This window comes from Pseudorca crassidens, chromosome X (assembly GCF_039906515.1).
Source record: "Pseudorca crassidens isolate mPseCra1 chromosome X, mPseCra1.hap1, whole genome shotgun sequence".
In the NCBI taxonomy this organism is placed as follows: domain Eukaryota; kingdom Metazoa; phylum Chordata; class Mammalia; order Artiodactyla; family Delphinidae; genus Pseudorca; species Pseudorca crassidens.
Window position 1 is genome coordinate 126,975,257 of NC_090317.1, and position 19,486 is coordinate 126,994,742.

Genomic DNA, 19,486 nt, shown 5'->3' on the forward strand with positions numbered 1-19,486 from the left:
AAGCCCAGAGAGAAACCCACACACATATGGTCACCTTATCTTTGATAAAGGAGGCAAGAATATGCAATGGAGAAAAGACAGTCTCTTCAATAAGTGGTGCTGGGAAAACTAGACCGCTACAGGTAAAAGAAAGAAATTAGAACACTTCCTAACACCACACACAAAGCAAACTCAAAAAGGACGTAAGACCTAAATGTAAGACCAGACACTATCAAACTCGTAGAGGAAAGCATAGGCAGAACACTCTATGACATAAATCACAGCAAGATCCTTCTAGACCCACCTCCTAGAGAAATGGAAATAAAAACAAAAATAAACAAATGGGACCTACTGAAACTTTGGCACAGCAACGGGAACGACAACCCTCAGAATGGGAGAAAATATTTGCAGACGAATTAACGGACAAAGGATTCATCTCTAAAATATATATAAACAGCTCATTCAGCTCAGTGTCAAAAAAATACAAACAACCCAATCAAAAAATGGGCAGAAGACCCACATAGACCTTATTCTCCAAAGAAGACACACAGATGGCCAGGAGGCACATGAAAAGCAGCTCAACGTCACTAATTCATTCTTAAAGAAATGCAAATCAAAACTCCAATGAGGTATCACCTCACACCAGTTAGAATGGGCTTCATCAGAAAATCTACAAACAACAAATGCTGGAGAGGGTGTGGCGAAAAGGGAACCCTCTTGCACTGTGGGTGGGAATGTAAATTGACACAGCCACTATGGAGAACAGTATAGAGGTTCCTCAAAAAACTAAAAATAGAATTACCATATGATCCAGCAATCCCACTACTGGGCATATACCCTGAGAAAACCATAATTCGAAAAGACACATGCACCCCAATGTTCACTGCAGCACTATTTACAATAGCCAGGTCCTGGAAGCAACCTAAATGCCCATCGACAGACAAATGGATAAAGAAGTTGTGGTACATATGTACAATGGAATATTACTCAGCCATAAAAAGGAACAAAACTGAGTCATTTGCAGAGACGTGGATGGACCTAGAGACTGTCATACCGAGTGGAGCAAGTCAGAAAGAGAAAAACAAATATCATATATTAACGCTTACATGTGGCGTCTAGAAAAATGGTACAGGTGAACCAGTCTGCAGGGCAGAAATAGAGACAGAGGTGTAGAGAACCAACGTATGGACACCAAGGGGGGAAGCGCGGGAGGTGGTGGTGGGGGGCGGGGTGGAATGAATCGGGAGATTGGGATTGACGTGGATACACTAATACGTATGAAATAGATAACTATTCAGAACTTGCTGTATAAAAAAATAAAATAAAATTCAAAAAAATGCTAATAATAAAGTGAGTTACAGGCTTCTTGGGGCCCAGAGCTGAGATCCAGTTTTGGGTGGATCAAAATCTACAATTTGGTTGTGGCACTGTCTGGAAGCGTTGAGCTTGTCACTGCTGTGTTCAAGGAAAAGGGAAGGTGAGAAAGTATCAAAAGAGATATGTAATTGGGAGAGTCCCATGTTACTAAGCCATTTGTGGATGTTCACCTGGGTCTAATACAAGTGAAAACTGGTCAGAGAATTAGGGGGAAATTGGGGCTGGGGGGATGGTGCCTTAGTTGCTCTGTTATGTCTCCGAAAACAAGCACACCACACTCAACCCCTTCTGTGAGTCTCACGTCATTTCCTTGCTTTATGGCGGCTCTGTCAACTCTTGCAGTCCTCCTGGTTTAAATGTTTACAGATGGAAGTGAAAAGAGGTGAGAGAAAATTCACAGGATTTTTCATGTATATGACTATATATACGTGTGCTTATTTTAAGACTCACTGATGTGCACCTGCAAATACTGTGCACCCAAGATACAAATCGTAGGAGGTGAATTTTCACAATTAACAAAATATTTTCACGTTCATCTCAACTGTGAGACTACCGTGAACAATGTTGACCTGAAAAGTCGGAGATGGTATTTAGCAGGATTCAGAAACAGCTGTCATGGGGCCGTGAACATCTTGAAATGCTGTGCAGGTATTTGTGGGTTAGTAGGGATATGCGTTTGTGAGTTTCTTTCTACAGAAATGTTTTATTAGAGTCTCAAAGAGGTAAGAGCAAAGAAAGATGAAGGGACGTGCTTCTTGGGCGTATGGTTAAGGTGTAAATTGCCTCAAAAGAACTAACCCTTTGACTTGCAAATCCCCTGAAAGGGAAGGAGGGGAGGCAAGTTGAGCGCCCCTCAGGAAGTGGAGGGGCCCAAGCCCTCTGCCGAGAGTTGGTGAAGGAAATTCACCAGAGTCCGGAAACGCCGCGACAGCCCGGTCACCAGGGGGCTGGGAAAAGGTTCGATTAGCGTGGAGATTGGTGGGCGGAGAGGAGAGTCGGGCCCAGTACCAAAGAAATGCTTTCAGCGTCAGCCAGCTGAAAAACAAGACGGCTTCCTCTTTCCTACATGTTCTTCCAAAGCCTCCTACATCCGCAGCCTGCCCCTCAGACCACATCCTGCAGGATGCGGCCGGGGTGCAGCCCTGCTCTTTGGAACCAGCCATGCTAGGGATGCAGCTGGTCACAATCCCTACTGATGCTTTGCTCAGAGCCACCCTGGGCCCTGAGCTGCCCTCAGGTGCTGCCACTCCAGGGTTCTCTTAGGGACACATGTCCTGACTCACTGAAGTACGACCAGGAGAGTACTGGGTCACAAACAACCCCAATGAGCGTTCTCTTTGGTCCCCTGTCAGAAGTTGCCCTGGTGCTGGCCAGTCTCTGCTGGCCTCACTCCCAACTCGGCTGGGCAGTCGATGAGAGGAGCAGATTATCGGGCACGTCCTCCCTGTGGCAGTGGCACGAGGGGGCAACAAACCCTCAAGGCCTTGTAATGCCTCCTCTGGCCACTGGCACGTTACCGTTTCAGCCTCATTCTAGTGGCCAAAGCAGGTCACGTGGCCAAATCCAAAGCTACGAGGTAAGAGAATTATACCCCGTGTCTTTAGAAGGAGCAACTGCAAAGTCACCTAGACGTGGATCCAGGGCAGGGTGAAGAAGGAGAGGCAAGAAATGCAACCTACTACATCTGCGTTAGTGAAGTCAGTTTCTCATACGTGACCCAGGTCTCTCCCTCACCTCCTGTGAGTCTCAAAATGGATGAGATCAAACACTGAACGGTCATCATCGTGAGAACTGGGGGAGGGATCCGTGGTTACTTGCTTGCTTTTCGTCCCACGGCACCTAGTAACCCGTCATGCACCTAGACGGTGCTTAAGATCCTGGACGGAATAATCCTCGCTGCTCCTAGCCGCACTGAACGGGATTTGCAATATAATCACCTTAGTCGGTCTTTCCACTTAGAGCACACAGCAGGAACATATAATAATAACTACAGGTTGCCCTCCTAGTTATAGGCAGGAGACGGAGCCCTTGAGATGACTGGTGGCCTCCCTGAGAAGTGACAAAGCTCTCCACTTGCGGTTCAAATAACCGAAAACCCTGCGACCTTAACATTATGCAGATCTACCCCATGCTTGCACCAAAGAACCCATCACGTCTGCTTGGCTTTGCAGGTCTGTGTAACTCGGCCGATAGCTGGATGATCGTGCCCAACATCAAGCAGAACCACTACACCGTCCACGGTCTGCAGAGCGGCACCAAGTACATCTTCATCGTCAAGGCCATCAACCAGGCGGGCAGCCGCAGCAGCGAGCCTGGGAAGTTGAAGACAAACAGTACGTGCCGCCAGCTCAGCAGAGCTGTCGTGTCTCATCTGCTCTCCTTTCAGCTGCCTCTAGCGCCCCTTCTTTTCCTTTTCTCGGTCGCGGGTATTGCTGACAGCCTCAGAAAGCAAGCAAAGAGCCAGTGTGCGATCGTGGGTTTTGCATCAGATTCCTCTCGGTTCCAAGCCTGACACAGAGTCGGGGCGCTGTAACTGGCAGACAGTATTCTTTTCCATAGCGGAATAGCAAATTACTAACTCTTTCTTCAGGAATTCTCTTACTCCAGATAGCTGTCCAGGCCTGTGGTTCGCACTCAGAGGTGATTCTGGTCCCCCGAGGGACACTGAGCCACGTCTGGAGTCATTTTTGGTTGTCACAGCTGGGATGGATGTTACTGGTGTCTAGTGGTTAGAGGCCAGGGATGACGGGAAACGTCCCACAATCCTCAGGATGGCCCCTACAACACAGGGCGAGCCAGGCGGTACGTGCGTCTTGTAACACTGTCATCTCCCCCTCTCTCTGCCCACCTGGGTTTTATTTTATGCTCATCTTTCTTTACATCTTTCTGAGCTAGAAATATTATGCTGTACAATATGGTATTTCTTTGCATAAGACCTCCCAAGAGAAAGTCACTTGGAGTGTGTCAATATCGCAGCGCGTTCTAGGGTTGCCAGCCAACAGCAATTACTTTTTAAGAGGAACCCTCATTTAAGCCAGATCCTTGATTTCAGTAGTCAAGTAACTTTATCCCAGGTATACGTGTTTAAGATACATAACTCTTAAACATAAGCTAATTTCTCCTCTCCGTGTTTCTGCTGGTAAAGAAGAAAACGTCCTCAGAGAGTAACTAAGCAAAAAAATGAATATATACCTATACTGAGGTTAATTCTATAGAGTAGATCTAAGAGACATCTTGCTTGTAATTCACCGGTTTTACCAAACATAATGTATTCATTTCATATAGACAGGTAATGTCATCTTCTGTGTCTAGACATGCAATCATTGACCAGATGTTATTAACTTACGTACAAGAGGTCGGTAAACTTTTTCTGTAATGTGCCAGAGAGTAACTATTTGGGGCTGTGCGGGTCAAATGGTCTTGGTCACAGGTATTCAACTCTGTCGTGCAAAAAGCACGTGCTTCATCAAAACTTTATTGACACAGGCAGTGGGCTGAATCTGGCCTGCGGGCTATAGTTTGTTAAACTCTTAGGTGTACAAGTCCTACAGTGCCTTGAATTGTTTAGCCAAGTAAGTCAATGATTAATTTGTCCCCTGCGCTCATTTGCCCTCATCAAAGCGAAAGCCTTGAACCTAGACAGAGTAGGTCATAGTTTCCTTGAGAAACACATCCGAGGCGCAAGTGGAATTTGTTCCGAGAAGGCAGGGGGTTGGGCCTGACATCAGACGGCATGACCCTGCTCCATGCATGTGTCGGTGAAGCCGGGAGCTGAAGCAAACACGACGTAGTTCACCGTTAGAAGGCCAGTCTGTTCGGTGGCTGTAACGTTCTGGTCTTCCTCACTGGAAGAAGGGCAAGCAGATCACGGCCTTCATGGTCAATGATGGGTGCGCGCCTTTACGGAACGCCTTCCTAATCCGCCCATTAGGGTCCAATGATTTTTACGCACGTTCTATCTTCCACCTTTTTTTTTTTTCCTTTTTTTCCAATTTTATTGAAGTACAGTTGATTTACAATGTTGGGTTAATTTCTGCCGTACAGCAAAGCGATTCAGTTATATACATTCTTTCTCATGTCCTTTCCTGTTATGGTTTATCACACCATAAGCCAAACTATCTTCAGACTCTTCTTGTCTTAGTTCATACTTTATCCCTAATAGTTGCTGGTGTGATCATTCCCGAGGACAGTTGTTTTGTTTTTTTTTTTTTTTTTTTTTTTTTAAACAAGCCAAGGTAAAATTTAAACTACACATGGAATCCAGCTTTGAGAATAGCCACTGCCTGCTGGGCACTTGAGGATTTTCTCAGCTCCCCTTTAAGCTTTCCTCTGATATGAACAGAAATCTAAAATGGGTCAGCAAAGTACAGCCCGTGGGCCAGATTCAGCTGCCTGTTTTTGTAAAGAAACTTTTACTGGCACGGAGCCACGCCCATCTGTTTACCTATGTCTCTGGCTGTCTCCGTGCGAGGACAGTAGTGTTCAATAGCCCCAGAAGAAAACACATGGCCAACGTAGCTGAAAATATTTCCTATCTGGCCTCTTGCAGAAAAAGTGTGCCGGTCCCCGAGCTAAAAGAAAGGATTTTAGAAGTGCTGATGTCATGTCTGTATCCAAGCAGCGACTAGAAATCCTTTGGCCCACCTGCATGCGATGTCACACACACTGCTCCAGGCTCGCTGCCTCAGTTTCTCAGCCACCGTGTACTGCCACAGTCAGATTTACCAGACTTTTTCCTGTGATTGTCTGAGACCCGTGCACTGCGCGGAAGCAGCCTCCCAGCTGCCAGTGGCTGTGGAGTTTGAACATCATGGTGTTTGTTTGCATCACGTTGTACCTCATTTCCTGCCTTTTAAGTGCCTTGTACCGACGTCGTGTTGAATGACAGGGTGGCCTCCACACCAATGGTGAATTCTCAAAGAAGTAACAGTTAACAACAAGATGTTCAGGTGCGATTCTCCCAAGATTTTATAATGGTTCAATTTTCAAAACACAAATGTGAAAGAGAGAGGACCTTCTTATATATACAAATGAACTCACGAGGCAAAACCCAGGTGTCACCATCACGCTGTTTGCCTGATCTTGTGAAAAACAGACAACTTTATAGTCACTGTAAGCTCGTGAGAGGACTGCTTTAATTTGGAATAATCTCAAAGTAATATAAGCCTGTAGATTATTCTGTACGTGAAAACCTGCAGTCTTGACCTGTTTGGTTCCTGGTCTGAAGTCTACTGAGCGTGAACCCATTTTAAGCTGATTGATTGAACATGGGAATGGTTGAAAATGAAGCCTTCATTTTCTCCTCCCTTCCCGGATGCCGTTCAGCCAGTATGTACCTGTGCCGCGGGTGTACAGCTGGGCTTCCCCCAGGATAGCTCACACCGCATGTTCTGGTGGATCCTCGCCCGAGCTGTTGTCAAACTGTGAGCGTAGCACCCCTGCATCCTAGAACTGACTGACTGCGAGCCCATGATGGCAGGGACGTGCTTGTTACCATTTTCCGGTACTTTTTAAAGCTGATTCTGAAAATACGTTCAAGCTCGTGTTAAAATCAACAGTTCTTTTCATCTTCCGCTTTCTGTTTTGTAACCGTTTCCAGGCCAACCATTTAAACTGGACCCCAAATCTGCACATCGCAAGCTAAAGGTGTCCCACGATAACTTGACAGTAGAACGTGATGAGTCATCCTCCAAAAAGAGCCACACGCCTGAACGCTTCACCAGCCAAGGCAGCTATGGCGTAGCTGGAAACGTGTTCATTGACAGTGGCCGGCATTACTGGGAAGTGGTCATAAGCGGAAGCACATGGTAGGCAATTTTATCTAAATATATTCTTTCACGTTCTCCTCCATCCCAGATTATTACAAGGTATTGAACATAGCTCCCTGCGCCACACAGCAGGACCTTGTCCCCCATCTCTTTGACACATAGTAGTTTGTGTCTGCTAATCCCAAACTCTTAATTTATCCCTCTCCCCTTTCCACTTTGGTAACCGAAAGTTTGTTTTCTACGTCTGTGAGTCTGTTTCTGTTTTGTCAATAAATTCTTTTCTGTCATATTTTAGATTCCATACATAAGTGATACCATATGATATTTGTCTTTGTTTGACTTGCTTCACTTTAGTATGATAATCTCTAGGTCTGTCCGTGTTGCTGCAAATGGCATTATTTCGTTCTTTTTTATGGCTGAGTAGTATTCCGGTGTGTGTAGATACACACACACACACCGCATCTGCTTTATCCATTCATCTGTTGATGGATGTTGTCCTACAACTATAAAAAGGCACATCTTATTCTGGACTTTGTCAGAGCATCAACACATACCAGGGTCCATCTTGAATAATGATATGCAGGAAATCTTGATCAGTCAGCTGTTGCTACAGTAATGCTGCGTAACAAACACCCCAAAATTCAGTGGCTTCAACCAACAATAATTTACTATTGCTCATCGACACCCACATCTGTGGGTTAGCTGCTCAAGGCTAATCTTAACTGGGCCTTGCTTTAAGCTGGAGGTTGGATCTAGGTCTGTTCTATGGGTTTCTTCATCCTCTTTGGACATGTGGGCTACCCAGGCCACGTCCTTCTCAAGGAGCCCAAGAGCGCAAGCCCAACTCTGCAAGCACATTTCCAAGCACTGCTTGCATCATGTCTGCTAACTTCTTCTTGGCCAAAGCCAGTCACGTGGCCAAGCCCAAGGCTAGTGGTGCAGGGAAGTATATTTTCTTCACGTGGAGTTGAGAGGAGGGAGTGGAAATATACCAAGCAATCGTCTAGTCTACCATTCGGCCAATAAGAAAAAGTACTCGTTTTAACGCCATCCATTTTTTATTTACAGCAAGAATTGAGCCCTGGTCCCAGGGAGAGCTAGCTAGTATGCGAACACTGCTCTTTCATGCCTTAAAGCATGGGTCAGCAGACTACAGCCCTTGGGCCAAACCCAGCCCACTGTCTGTTTTTGTAAATAAACTATTTATGGGGACACAGCCAGGTCATCCTTTTCCACAGTGTCTATGGCTGCCTTTGAGCCACACAGCAGAGTTGAGGTAAAACACAATCCTGTGGTCCATGGAGCCAAAATGATTAGCTCTCTGGCCCTTTACAGAGTGAGTTCTCCAATTCCTGCTCTAAACTCCTGCTCTTCATCACTTAAACTAATTTCTGTCGCCTTGTACGTTTTGTGATTCTAGACTGGGCCCATCAGTACAAATAGCTGAGAGCTATTTGGGGGCTGGGGGTGAAGCAGTGATCCTTGGCCAGGACTCATTTCAGAGGGCCCCTCAGATCCAGCCCAGTGCTTTGAGCCCATTGAGTTCTCTGAGCCTAAGGGGTGGAGGGCAGGGCAGTCTCCGTGGGAATTAGTTAACCCTACCAAGTTCACCTTACAAAGCTGACCTTGCCTATTCCACAGCCATAAACTGCACCTCTCACCCTGGCCATCTGTCTCACAGATGCCCACTTAACGAGCTCCCTTTCTGAGCAATTATGGTTTTTATTTAGCCAGCCCTTACCTAGCACAGCTATGTGCCAGGCACTGGCCTAAGCATTTTACGAATGGTCACTCATTTATTCATCCTAACAGCCCCACAAAGGTAGGTGCTAATATCCCATTTTACAGACGAGATGACCGAGGCCCAAGGGCACAAAGCTCATAGTGACAGAGTTGGGGAGTCTGTAATCAGGGTACAAGCTGTTAACCAAGGGTCCACAAACGTTGTCTGTAAAGGGCCAGAGAGCCAGTATCTCTAGGTTTGCAGGCCAGATGATTTTTGTCTCAACTGCTCACCTCTACTGTGCTGGTGGGAGAGCAGCCATAGACCACACATCCATGCATGGGTGTGGCTGGGTGCCAATACAACTTCATTTATGAAAACAAGCGGAGGGCCATATTTGGCCCATGGGTTGTAGTTTGCTAACCCCCGCTCTTAACCACCATGCTGTATTTTTGAAACATTATAATTACGCTTTAGGCAGGAGGCATAATCCTCCCAGACTTCAGACAATACTTCTACAAAGCTACAGTAATCAAAACAGCATGGTATTGGCACAAAAACAGACATATGGATCAATGGAACAGAATAGAGAACCCCAAAATTAACCCACACACCTACGGTCAATTAATCTTCGACAAAGGAGGCAAGAATATACAACGGGAAAAAGGCAGTCTCTTCAGCAAGTGGTGTTGGCAAAGTTGGACAGCCACATGTAAATCGATGAAGTTCGAACACACCCTCTCACCATACACAAAAATAAACTCAAAATGGCTTAAGGACTTAAACATAAGGCATGACACCCTAAAACTCCTAGAAGAGAACATAGGCAAAACGTTCTCTGACACAAATCGTACCAATGGTTTCTTAGGTCAGTCTACCAAAGCAATAGGAATCCAAAGCAGTAGAAATAAAAGCAAAAATAAACAAATGGGACCTAATCAAACTTACAAGCTTTTGCACAGCAAAGGAAACCATAAACAAAACAGAAAGATGACCTATGGACGGGGAGAAAATATTCACAAATGATGCGACCGACAAGGGCTTAATTTCCAAAATATACAAAGAGCTCATACAACTCAACAACAACAACAAAAACACACAACCCAATCAAAAAATGGGCAAAAGACCTAAACAGACTTTTCCCAAAGAAGACATGCAGACAGACAGTCAAGAGGCACATGAAAAGATGCTCAACATCGCTGATTATTAGAGAAACGCAAATCAAAACTACAATGAGGTACCACCTCACACCGGTCAGACTGGCCATCATCAAAAAGTCTACAAATAACAAGTCGTGGAGAGGGTGTGGAGAAAAGGCAGCCCTCCTCCACCATGGGTGGGAATGTAAACTGGTGCAGCCGCTATGGAGAACAGTACGGAAGTTCCTCCAAAAACTAAAAATAGAGTTGCCATATGACCCAGCAATCCCACTCCTGGGCATATGTCCAGAGACAGCTCTAATTCGAAAAGATACATGCACCCCTGTGTTCACAACAGCACTATTTACAACAGCCAAGACATGGAAGCAGCCTAAATGTACATGGACAGAGGAATGGATAAAGAAGATGTGGTACCTATATACAATGGAATATTACTCAGCCATAAAAAAGAACAAAATAACGCCATTTGCAGCAACATGGCTGGACCTCGAGATGAACATACTAAGTGAAGTAAGTCAGAAAAAGAAAGACAAATACCATGTGATATCACTTATATGTGGAATCTAAAATATGACACAAATGAAACTCTCTAAGAAGCAGAAACAGACTCACGTAGAGAACAGACTTGTGGTTGCCAAGTAGGGGCCGGGTAGGGATGGATTGGGAGTTTGGGACTAGCAGACGCAAACCAATACATATAGAATGGATAAACAACAAGGTCCTACTGTAGAGCACAAGGAACTGTATTCACTATCCTGTAATAATTAGTCATAAAAAAGAACGAAATAATGCCATTTGCAGCAACATGGATGGACCTAGAGATTATCATAATAAGTGAAGCAAGTCAAACAAAGACAAATATCATATGATATCACTCATATATGGAATGATACAAATGAACTTACAAAACAAATAGAGTCACAGATGTAGAAAACAAACTTATGGATACAGGGTGGGGGGAGGAAAAGATTGGGACTGACAGATACACACTACTATATAAAACAGATGACTAGTAAGGACCTGCTGTATAGCACAGGGAACTCTACTCAGTACTCTGTAATGGCCTATATGGGAAAAGAATCTAAAAAAGAGTGGATATATGTATATGTGTAACTGATTCACTTTGCTGTACACCTGAAACTAACACAACACTGTAAATCAGCTATGCCTCAAGGAAAATTTTAAAAATATGTATCCTGTAATAAACCATAAAGGAAATGAAAAAAAATACGCTTTAGGGCTAACTGTGGTGTACTTAACGACTGATAGTTTAATCTGTGCCTAAAAGAAAAAAACTGCCTAACTTGAAGATGATGAGTGTTATAACAGTGTTACTTTTGAGATCAGGATACTAAAACACTTCTTATTTATTAAAAAAAAACCCAAAAAAACCAACTTTCAATTCAAATCTTTGCAGACAGTGCAGTGTGTCTAAGTCCTTTCCGGTGTTGGTACAAGTCGTGCAAAATCCAGTAAGTCAAATCATAAACTTGGGTGTCTTACTTCTCCCAACAACGGTCCCTATATTAGCCAAGCAAGTAGGTTTCTTTTCTCTTGCCAACCACACGGTTCTCTTTGCCCAGAACATTCCTGTTCCAACATCCCTCTGGAGGGTGGAGGACAAATCCTTCCCCCACTCTGGGCCAGACTGGCATTTATAGTTTGTAGCTGCACTGGGACAAGATAAAAGCCCAAAGGAAAATACAGTGAATTTTTGCAGGTGCAAAAGAGCAAATATTTCCAGTTAATTAACGGGCTCTGTTAATCTGGGATGGAATCCAGTGTCTAAATAATTACAATCCCATTAATACTTACTTATGATAAATGATACCTGATCATTATGATCTCATTGCCATTGATGAATGGTGTGGGGAATTCCACCAGACCACTTCACTTATACAAACATAGATTAGCACTACCTTGAAAACACCAGATGTCAAAACCAACTCAGGAGGAGGGGAAAAGGTTCTCAAATTAATCGCCAGGCTTTCGGACCTTTACAAACTTGTGTCCATTGCAGAAAATTCTCAGAAAGTAGTTGAACATTTCCTGGGAGGAAAGGGTGACGCTTACAATCAAATGCCTGTAATACCTTGATTTGCAACAGCTAATGACACAGATATTTTCTCGTGACATATAGTCCTGACTTGAAATTAACATGTACGTTATGATCCATGCCCTGGGGCATGTTAACACTGCCGAGAAACATAATTCTTATACTTTCTGAATTCTCCGAGTCTCGCTGCGCACCTTAATGGAACACTGCCTTCTGCCTGCACCTTTCAAGCTCGGTGGAAAGATGTACATAGTTTTACAGATTAACGATAATATAATGGGGGTTTCCTTTGCTTAATGGATTCTACACGGAGTTATTTTCTTACTCTAAGGCTGTTAACGTGCTCTTGGTGTTTCAGGAAATGGTGCTAATGTGGGTTCACGCAAAGATTACTGGGCCCCGGGTTAAGCGAGTCTGGACTTTGCCCCTCTTTTTTTTTTTTTTTTTTTTTTTGCGGTACGTGGGCCTCTCACTGCTGTGGCCTCTCCTGTTGCGGAGCACAGGCTCCGGACGCGCAGGCTCAGCGGCCGTGGCTCACGGGCCCAGCCGCTCCGCGGCACGTGGGATCCTCCCGGACCGGGGCACAAACCCACGTCCCCTGCGTCGGCAGGCGGACTCTCAACCACTGCGCCACCGGGGCCCCTCATTTTAACCTCTTGGTTTCCCCCTTGCTACATGAAGTCAGTCATACCTGCCACAGCTGCTTCGTAGGGGGTTCAGTTAAGGTTCATATGGAAAAGAAACGTCAAAGTTCTTTAACAAAAAATGAAAACAGTGTGTAGCAACAAGAAGGAACCAGTACAGACATGCAGCTCTGTTGTGATGCAAAGGCAAGTGCTACATTATCTGAAAAGGGAAATGGCAGCTGTTAGGGTTCTGAGAACAACAGAAGTCATTCTAGGTACACCAAGGAGGAAGAGAGCCAGAGGCTTCCAGGGGCCCTGGAAGGGCTGGGAGCGCAGATCAGGGAGCCCACTGCCCCAGTCCATGAAGCTGGAAAGCTACCCACAGCCCAGAGACAACTTTTGCCTGGAAGCTTCCACAGACCTCACCTCTGCTGTCTACTGTCTGGAAAAGTGTTTCCCCTCCTGTTAGAACTTCTGGATCTTGTGCAAGGGTGTCAGTGGCTGAATCTGATGCAGACTCTTATTGGAAGGAGGACTCTGGGAAATGCAGCCCCAGGATTGTCCCTGAGATGCAGAGCAGGATTGACGAGGGAAGAGAAGAGGCCGGTTTGACGGCACACAGGCTGGTACCCTGGGCTGAACAGATGACCAAGTCCATCCTCTTTTAATTCAGTCATGGTGTGTTCTCTTATTGTACTTTACATCCAGCATATGATTTTTGAAAGAATGTCTCTTTTTTTAATCAAAGACCCATGAAGTTTTTCTCTCTGCAGTGGGTAAGGTACCATACGTCAATATCCAGCTAGACTAGTTTCTCCTGTAAGAATGGAACTCTGAATCACTCACTATTTATTGAGAATGATGGGGTTTGCTTATCTCAATAACTATGAAATACTACAAATATTATGGAGGCAAACTTCAGCAGGGTGAAAACAGATTCAGCAGCTTAGAACACTGTAGAAAGAATTCTTAACTTTTTTTTTTTGAGCAGTGAGGACATTTAGAATAAGGAGAATACCCACCTTCTCAGAGACAGTCAGATTTTTTAAAAGTATAGTAGGAAATAAAACCAAAGGGGCTCTTCTGGTGAGGAAAGGCATTAGAGGGTGTTATGTAAGTTTGTGGCCTTTTGAATCATTCTACGTTCCAAGTCTGATTCTGGTAGTTATTAGTCGCGTGTCACTGGGCAAAACTAATAACAATTAGTGGATATTATATGCCAGGCCTTGTGCCTGGGGTTGTACACGTATTCTTTCCTGAACTCCTCAAAATAACCCTGAGACACAGTGACGGTCCCTGTGTTACAGATGAGAAAACTGAGGCTGGGAGATGACAAAGAACTTATCCCCCTAAATGAAAATCATTCTCCATGCTTGCCTTTTGAAATCATGGAAAATGACAGACAAGGCGTCAGGTGAAAAATTCAAAGAAGGTCAAAAGGAGAAGTCTAGAGTTGTGCTGTCCAATTTGGGAGCTCTTTAAATAGTTTCATTTCATTAAAATTGAATAAATTTCCAGTTCAGTTCCTCACTCACACCAGCCACAGTTCAAGTGCCCAATAGCCATGTTGCAGCTCGGGGCTACCATACTGAACAGAGCAGAACATGTCCATCATTGCAGAAAGTTCTACGGGACGGCACTGGTCTAGAGAATTCGTCGCGTGGGTCTTCGTGAACGTAAAAAAAAAAAAAAAAGACAGCAAAACCCAAAGTTCCAATTCTCTTGTAACGTCTGAACTGAAAACGGGAATGTGGGGCAATACAGTGGCCCCTTTCTGCCCACTCTATGTTCGGAAGGGAAAAAGATGAGGAACGTGGGTCCAGGGTTCATGCCAGCTTTCACTGAAGAATGAACAGGGATGACAAGAGGATCCCGTTTTCCTGACCCCTGAGGACCGCAGAGAGGATTTCACGCGTGTGTGCAACATGGCTCATGGTTTTTGTCGTTGCTGTTTTGTGTCTGCAGGTATGCCATTGGCCTCGCTTACAAATCAGCCCCGAAGCATGAGTGGATTGGCAAGAACTCTGCTTCATGGGCGCTGTGCCGCTGCCACAATACCTGGGTGGTGAGACACAACAGCAAGGAGATCCCCATCGAGCCAGCCCCCCACCTCCGGCGCGTCGGCATCCTGCTGGATTACGATAACGGCTCCATCGCGTTCTACGATGCCTTGAACTCCATCCACCTCTACACTTTCGACATCACATTCTCGCAGCCTGTGTGCCCCACCTTCACCGTGTGGAACAAATGTCTGACCATCATAACCGGCCTTCCCATCCCAGACCATCTAGACTGCACCGAGCAGCTGCCGTGAGCACGTGGCAGCGCGGAGCTGTCTTCCGGGGAATGAAAAGGGTGGTGGCCACCATTTCGGGGACACAGAAAACAGAGGCTTCCAGAATGTGATTAAATCTCACCAAAAAGTATCCAGAAATCAGCTAAGATAGGACTCCAAACGGGCGATTCCTCCCTTTCACTGTGTTTTGTATCAAGTACAGGCTTTAATAATTTCTTCACCTTTTTTTTTGTATTTACAGGAAAATTTATAGATTATTTATAAAAGGAACATAACCAGGATTACAACTCTTAGGAATTCTCTGGTTTTGCACATTAGGAGGCCCGTAAGTGTACCAGCTCTTGACCACCTTTATTTCAGCACAGTGTCTGGGCTCAAGAAAAACGTTTTGTGTGCTTATCTACCCTTCTCACATCCTATGTCCTACGGATCCCATGGGAGGTCCTGTCACCCCAACACTGCATAACAGTATGCAGCTATTTTCAAAATAAAAAGTAGTTTTGAATCTAGTAGGGAAGTAAACAGGCTTTCTTACTCTGGTTTATCTTGAAGTGTTCTAACTGCGATGTCAGAAAAATTTATTGGGTCGTGTAGGATGGAGAGAGGAAGAGGGAGAATGGAAAGACGACTCGGGAGCTTGGAATCTGCCATAGTGAAATCTGTAATTACCCTCCGATGGCTGGTGGGATCATGCTGGAAAGAAAGGTTCTGAAACCTTTGGCCACGTATTGCCCTGTTTTTCCCAGGATTAAGGATGCTGGGAGAACATGAAGAATGAGATTGCAGTTGAAAAAAGTCGCCTTGAGTCCTACTGATTATTCAAAAATTCAGGCTGATTTGCGTTTCCTCGGAAGTGGGATTCTGTGACGTGATAGAAATCTATTTCCTTTTAATAGTTTCTTTAGGCCTGTGAAATTTCTTCAGTATGTTTAATAGCTGTCCTGTGCCCCCCCTCCCCCGAATAAGTTTTGTCTCTGGGGCTGAGGAAATAAACATTTTCTGTCACAAATGGCAACACCACTTTGGATCGATTTTGCTCTCCAGGACATCAACACGTGGTCCCAGCTGCCACTACCACATCCAACTGTAAGTCACCCGAAAAACACTTAATATATGTGAGTTGGTAATGACAAGGGACATTGCATAAAGTACTGTTCTCCAGTATACGTGCCTCAAAAGTTATTATAAACAGACTTTTATTAAACACATCTTGAAAGATGTAGAAGTCCCTCTATATTCTAGTGTAGTTTACCGTAGAGTTGTAAGAAAAAGCAAAAAAAAAAATCAAACTCACTGTTCCCACTCCGGAACCTGCTAGTAGAACCTGGCAACGCCGTGTCAGATGGGATGCTTGGGGTGCTGACCTGACACGTTGGAGCGGTCCGTGAATTAAGACGTTTTTAAGCCGTCCTTGGACTTGGGCCAGGAATCTGGCATTGGTTCTACCTTGACGAAGGGCGTGACATCTATCAACCATTTCATTTGCTAAAATATTTATCTGGGCTACGGGGTTGGCCGTTTTGACTGAACAGACTGGGGGATTTAGACACCGTTTTTACTGATTTTGTTTTTGAGCAAATCAACCAACTGTTTCTTTGAAATTCGTCCATAGACCCACTGTTTCAGCATCGTGTTATGTGATGACGAGTCTGGACTTCACGGGTGGCTCGCCCGGTGCTCCGGCCTCTCCACTGGCAGGTGCTCCTTTTTCTTAACAGATAGATTCTATATATTTACTATATTATTTATACCCAGATGAATATTTTGTTAGCGACTTAGGACAATTTCACATCTAAAAGATGGACGCCTCAATGGAAAAAAAACATTAATCATTCTCTGGAAACTTAACGGGATTTTTTTCTTCTTACGATATAAAAACAGTGCATTGGCCTTGCCTGAATAAACCAAAAGGGTTGGCTTAGTGATTTTTACGTACTTTTTTGGTAGCTGAATAATGGATATTTTCATGCACTTTGTACACTAACAGGTTTTAAATAAAAGGGTCTAAAACTCAGCTTCTGAGGTTCTTAAAATCATGGTCTCCAGGTACAATACATGCTCCAGTTTGCCTTATGATGTTAATCTAAAGCATTTACGAGGACAGTATTTCCATGAATTATAATGCTTTTCAATATGAAGAAGTTACTACTCCAGCTTTCACTGAAAGCCATTTAGGTTGTGTTCTGGTTATTTTTATATGGACAAGAGGGATTGTGTATCATTTTGTTGTGGAAGTCTCACTCTTTGCTAACTTAAGAACATTGTGGATAATAGCAATGACTATTTCCATGTTGTCATATTTACAGGAAAATATGTATATGATGAAAGGCCACAGTGTTTACTTTCATTACTGTAACGATGTAGAAAGATTTCCATGTGGATTTTCTTTGAAAGCCAGAAAAATATACGCTATAAACATTTGCTGCAGTACAATTCTTTAAACGGATTGGGGGCGCGGCCTTTTGTTTCTGAGGTTCTTACTTCACAGGAGGCACCGCGATATAGGGGAGAAAGAGCTGGCAATGCCAATTACGTTAATACACAAAAGTGATGCAGCGGCAGCCAAGGCTACCAGGTCCGACGTCACGGTTGTGTGAACAGCCCTGGGACCATCTTGAAGTGCTTAATAATGTTTGGACAAGGGGGCCTGCATTTTCATTTTGCTCTGGGCCTTGCAAATTATGTAGCCAGTCCTCATAACAGAACTCAGAAACATGGTACCTCTCTCTTTTCTGCTGGATACAAATGAAGAACCCTGGATCCTATGTCACAAGTGTCTGGCCATAAATTCAAGTAGGAATCTAGATGGATGAAGATGAGAGTGGGCTTGGGTGAAGATTTTCTTTCCAGCTTTCAAAGAAAATGACTTCAAAAACTGACTGCCCATAGTGATGAGAGATTCTGCTGGAGAAGAGGCAAAGGCCCGAGGACAAAGGCATTTTATCATGGTACTGAGATCTAGAGACTTCCTGAGGAACCGAACCAGCGCCCCCCAGTGGACGCGGCATTCCATTTCGGCTCCGGGCACAGATGCAGGGCCTGCAGAGAGACCCACATGTCTGGGAGCATACACGTGCTTTCGGTGTTGGGAACCTGATGATCTGGTTTAAAAAGGATACAGAGACGGTAATGGGGGCGGGAGAATGTTTCTAAAATAGCGCTTCTGAACCAAGGGGCGATATGGTAACGCCTGGAGTCGTCTTTGGTTGGCCCAACTTGGGGGAAGTGCTACTGGCATCTAGTGGGTGGAGACCAGGGCTGCTGCTTCAGAGGCTGTGCTACGCTTTGTAGGATGCTACGACAAAGAATTATCCGGCCCAAAATATCAGTCGTGCCGCAGATGAGAAACTCTTATTTTGGTTTGGTTTTTTAAAATCAGAGCCCTCACAAATTTTTTTTTTTTTTACTTTTCCTGTAATTGATTCAGTGCCTGGTATATCAGAAAGAAAAGAAAGGGGGCACCAAAACCTTCACTGCAGTGGCTCCTTCCCTTTAAAAAAGAATTTACAAAATTGCTTGAAAAATCTGAAAAGCAATCCCAAGCCTGTGTAGATAGAAATCCACTGACAAGTGTCACAAAGATTTGGATGTGATTTGCTTAGCTTGGAAATGAAAGGTCTCTGTATGCTGCCTCTTGCACCCGAACGAATTCAACCCCTGGCACTTGAGTCACGCTGCCCGGCCCTCAGCCCAGACCCTCCATTGCTGTTGCTTTTTCTGGTTGAAAATAAAATCATTTTTGTGGTTCCCACACCCTCTGTCTCTGCCTGTCTCTGTTGCCTTTTTTGCCAGTGTGTGTGTTCACATTCACGATTTCCACAAATACTGATTCAACTTCTGCTAATTTTTATACTCCTTCGCAACATATCCATTTTCTTTTATGCTTGAAACTTTCCTGCCTCCACCAATCCGGCCTCTAATCAAAATACAGTTACTTTACAAGACACAAAATAGTCCCCGGAGAATGTAAAGACGCAGTAAGAGAAAACCTGTACAGGAGCGGAGACTGGAAGAAGAATGGCTTGGTTCCGGGCTTCCGGATGGGGTGGAGAGGAAGACGAGCACGATTTGAGCAGACGGGTGGTGGTCTTTACAGCATGGTCTGGGACCATCCCAGCAGTTGGTCCATAAATCTATCGCCAGCCCCCTCCCCAGGCTAATAGGACTTGACTTTCATTAGAGATGCGAGCCTTTCTGACCTAAGTCAGCGCTCTGCAGACTGCGGTCATGGGTCTGCGGCGTGAGTGGCACCTGCACGCTTGTTACACGTGCCAGCTCTCTGGCACGTGTAACCCCAGACCTACTGGGCAGAATCTGCGGGGCTGGGACCCAGCGATCAGAGTTCCAACCAGCCCTCCGGGGGATTCTGATACTAGCGGACAGTGTGTGAAATGCTGCTCTAGAGGGCGTTCTCCAGGCTCGTATCCCATATAGACACGCACTTACAGCCCGAAGTGTCTTTTCAAGGTCATGTGCTTTACAGGCAGCACGATGTAACGCA

The 19,486-nt window shown here is 44.8% G+C and overlaps 1 protein-coding gene and 1 long non-coding RNA gene across 9 annotated transcripts in view; one reads left to right on the forward strand and one right to left on the reverse strand.

Moving 5' to 3' along the window:
- The window catches only part of MID1 (midline 1), a 636,259-nt gene extending 617,521 nt beyond the window's left edge, over positions 1-18,738 (forward strand). For all 6 annotated transcript variants that reach the window (XM_067724015.1, XM_067724016.1, XM_067724019.1 and 3 more), the window contains 3 exons: positions 3,528-3,689; positions 6,956-7,163; positions 14,655-18,738. In XM_067724015.1, coding sequence (XP_067580116.1) covers positions 3,528-3,689; positions 6,956-7,163; positions 14,655-15,003 — 719 coding nt within the window. In that variant the 3' untranslated portion in view covers positions 15,004-18,738. The remainder of the gene's footprint in view (positions 1-3,527; positions 3,690-6,955; positions 7,164-14,654) is intronic.
- Positions 1-19,486, reverse strand: part of LOC137217345 (uncharacterized) — a 240,702-nt gene that overhangs the window by 93,809 nt on the left and 127,407 nt on the right. The window lies entirely within an intron of this gene.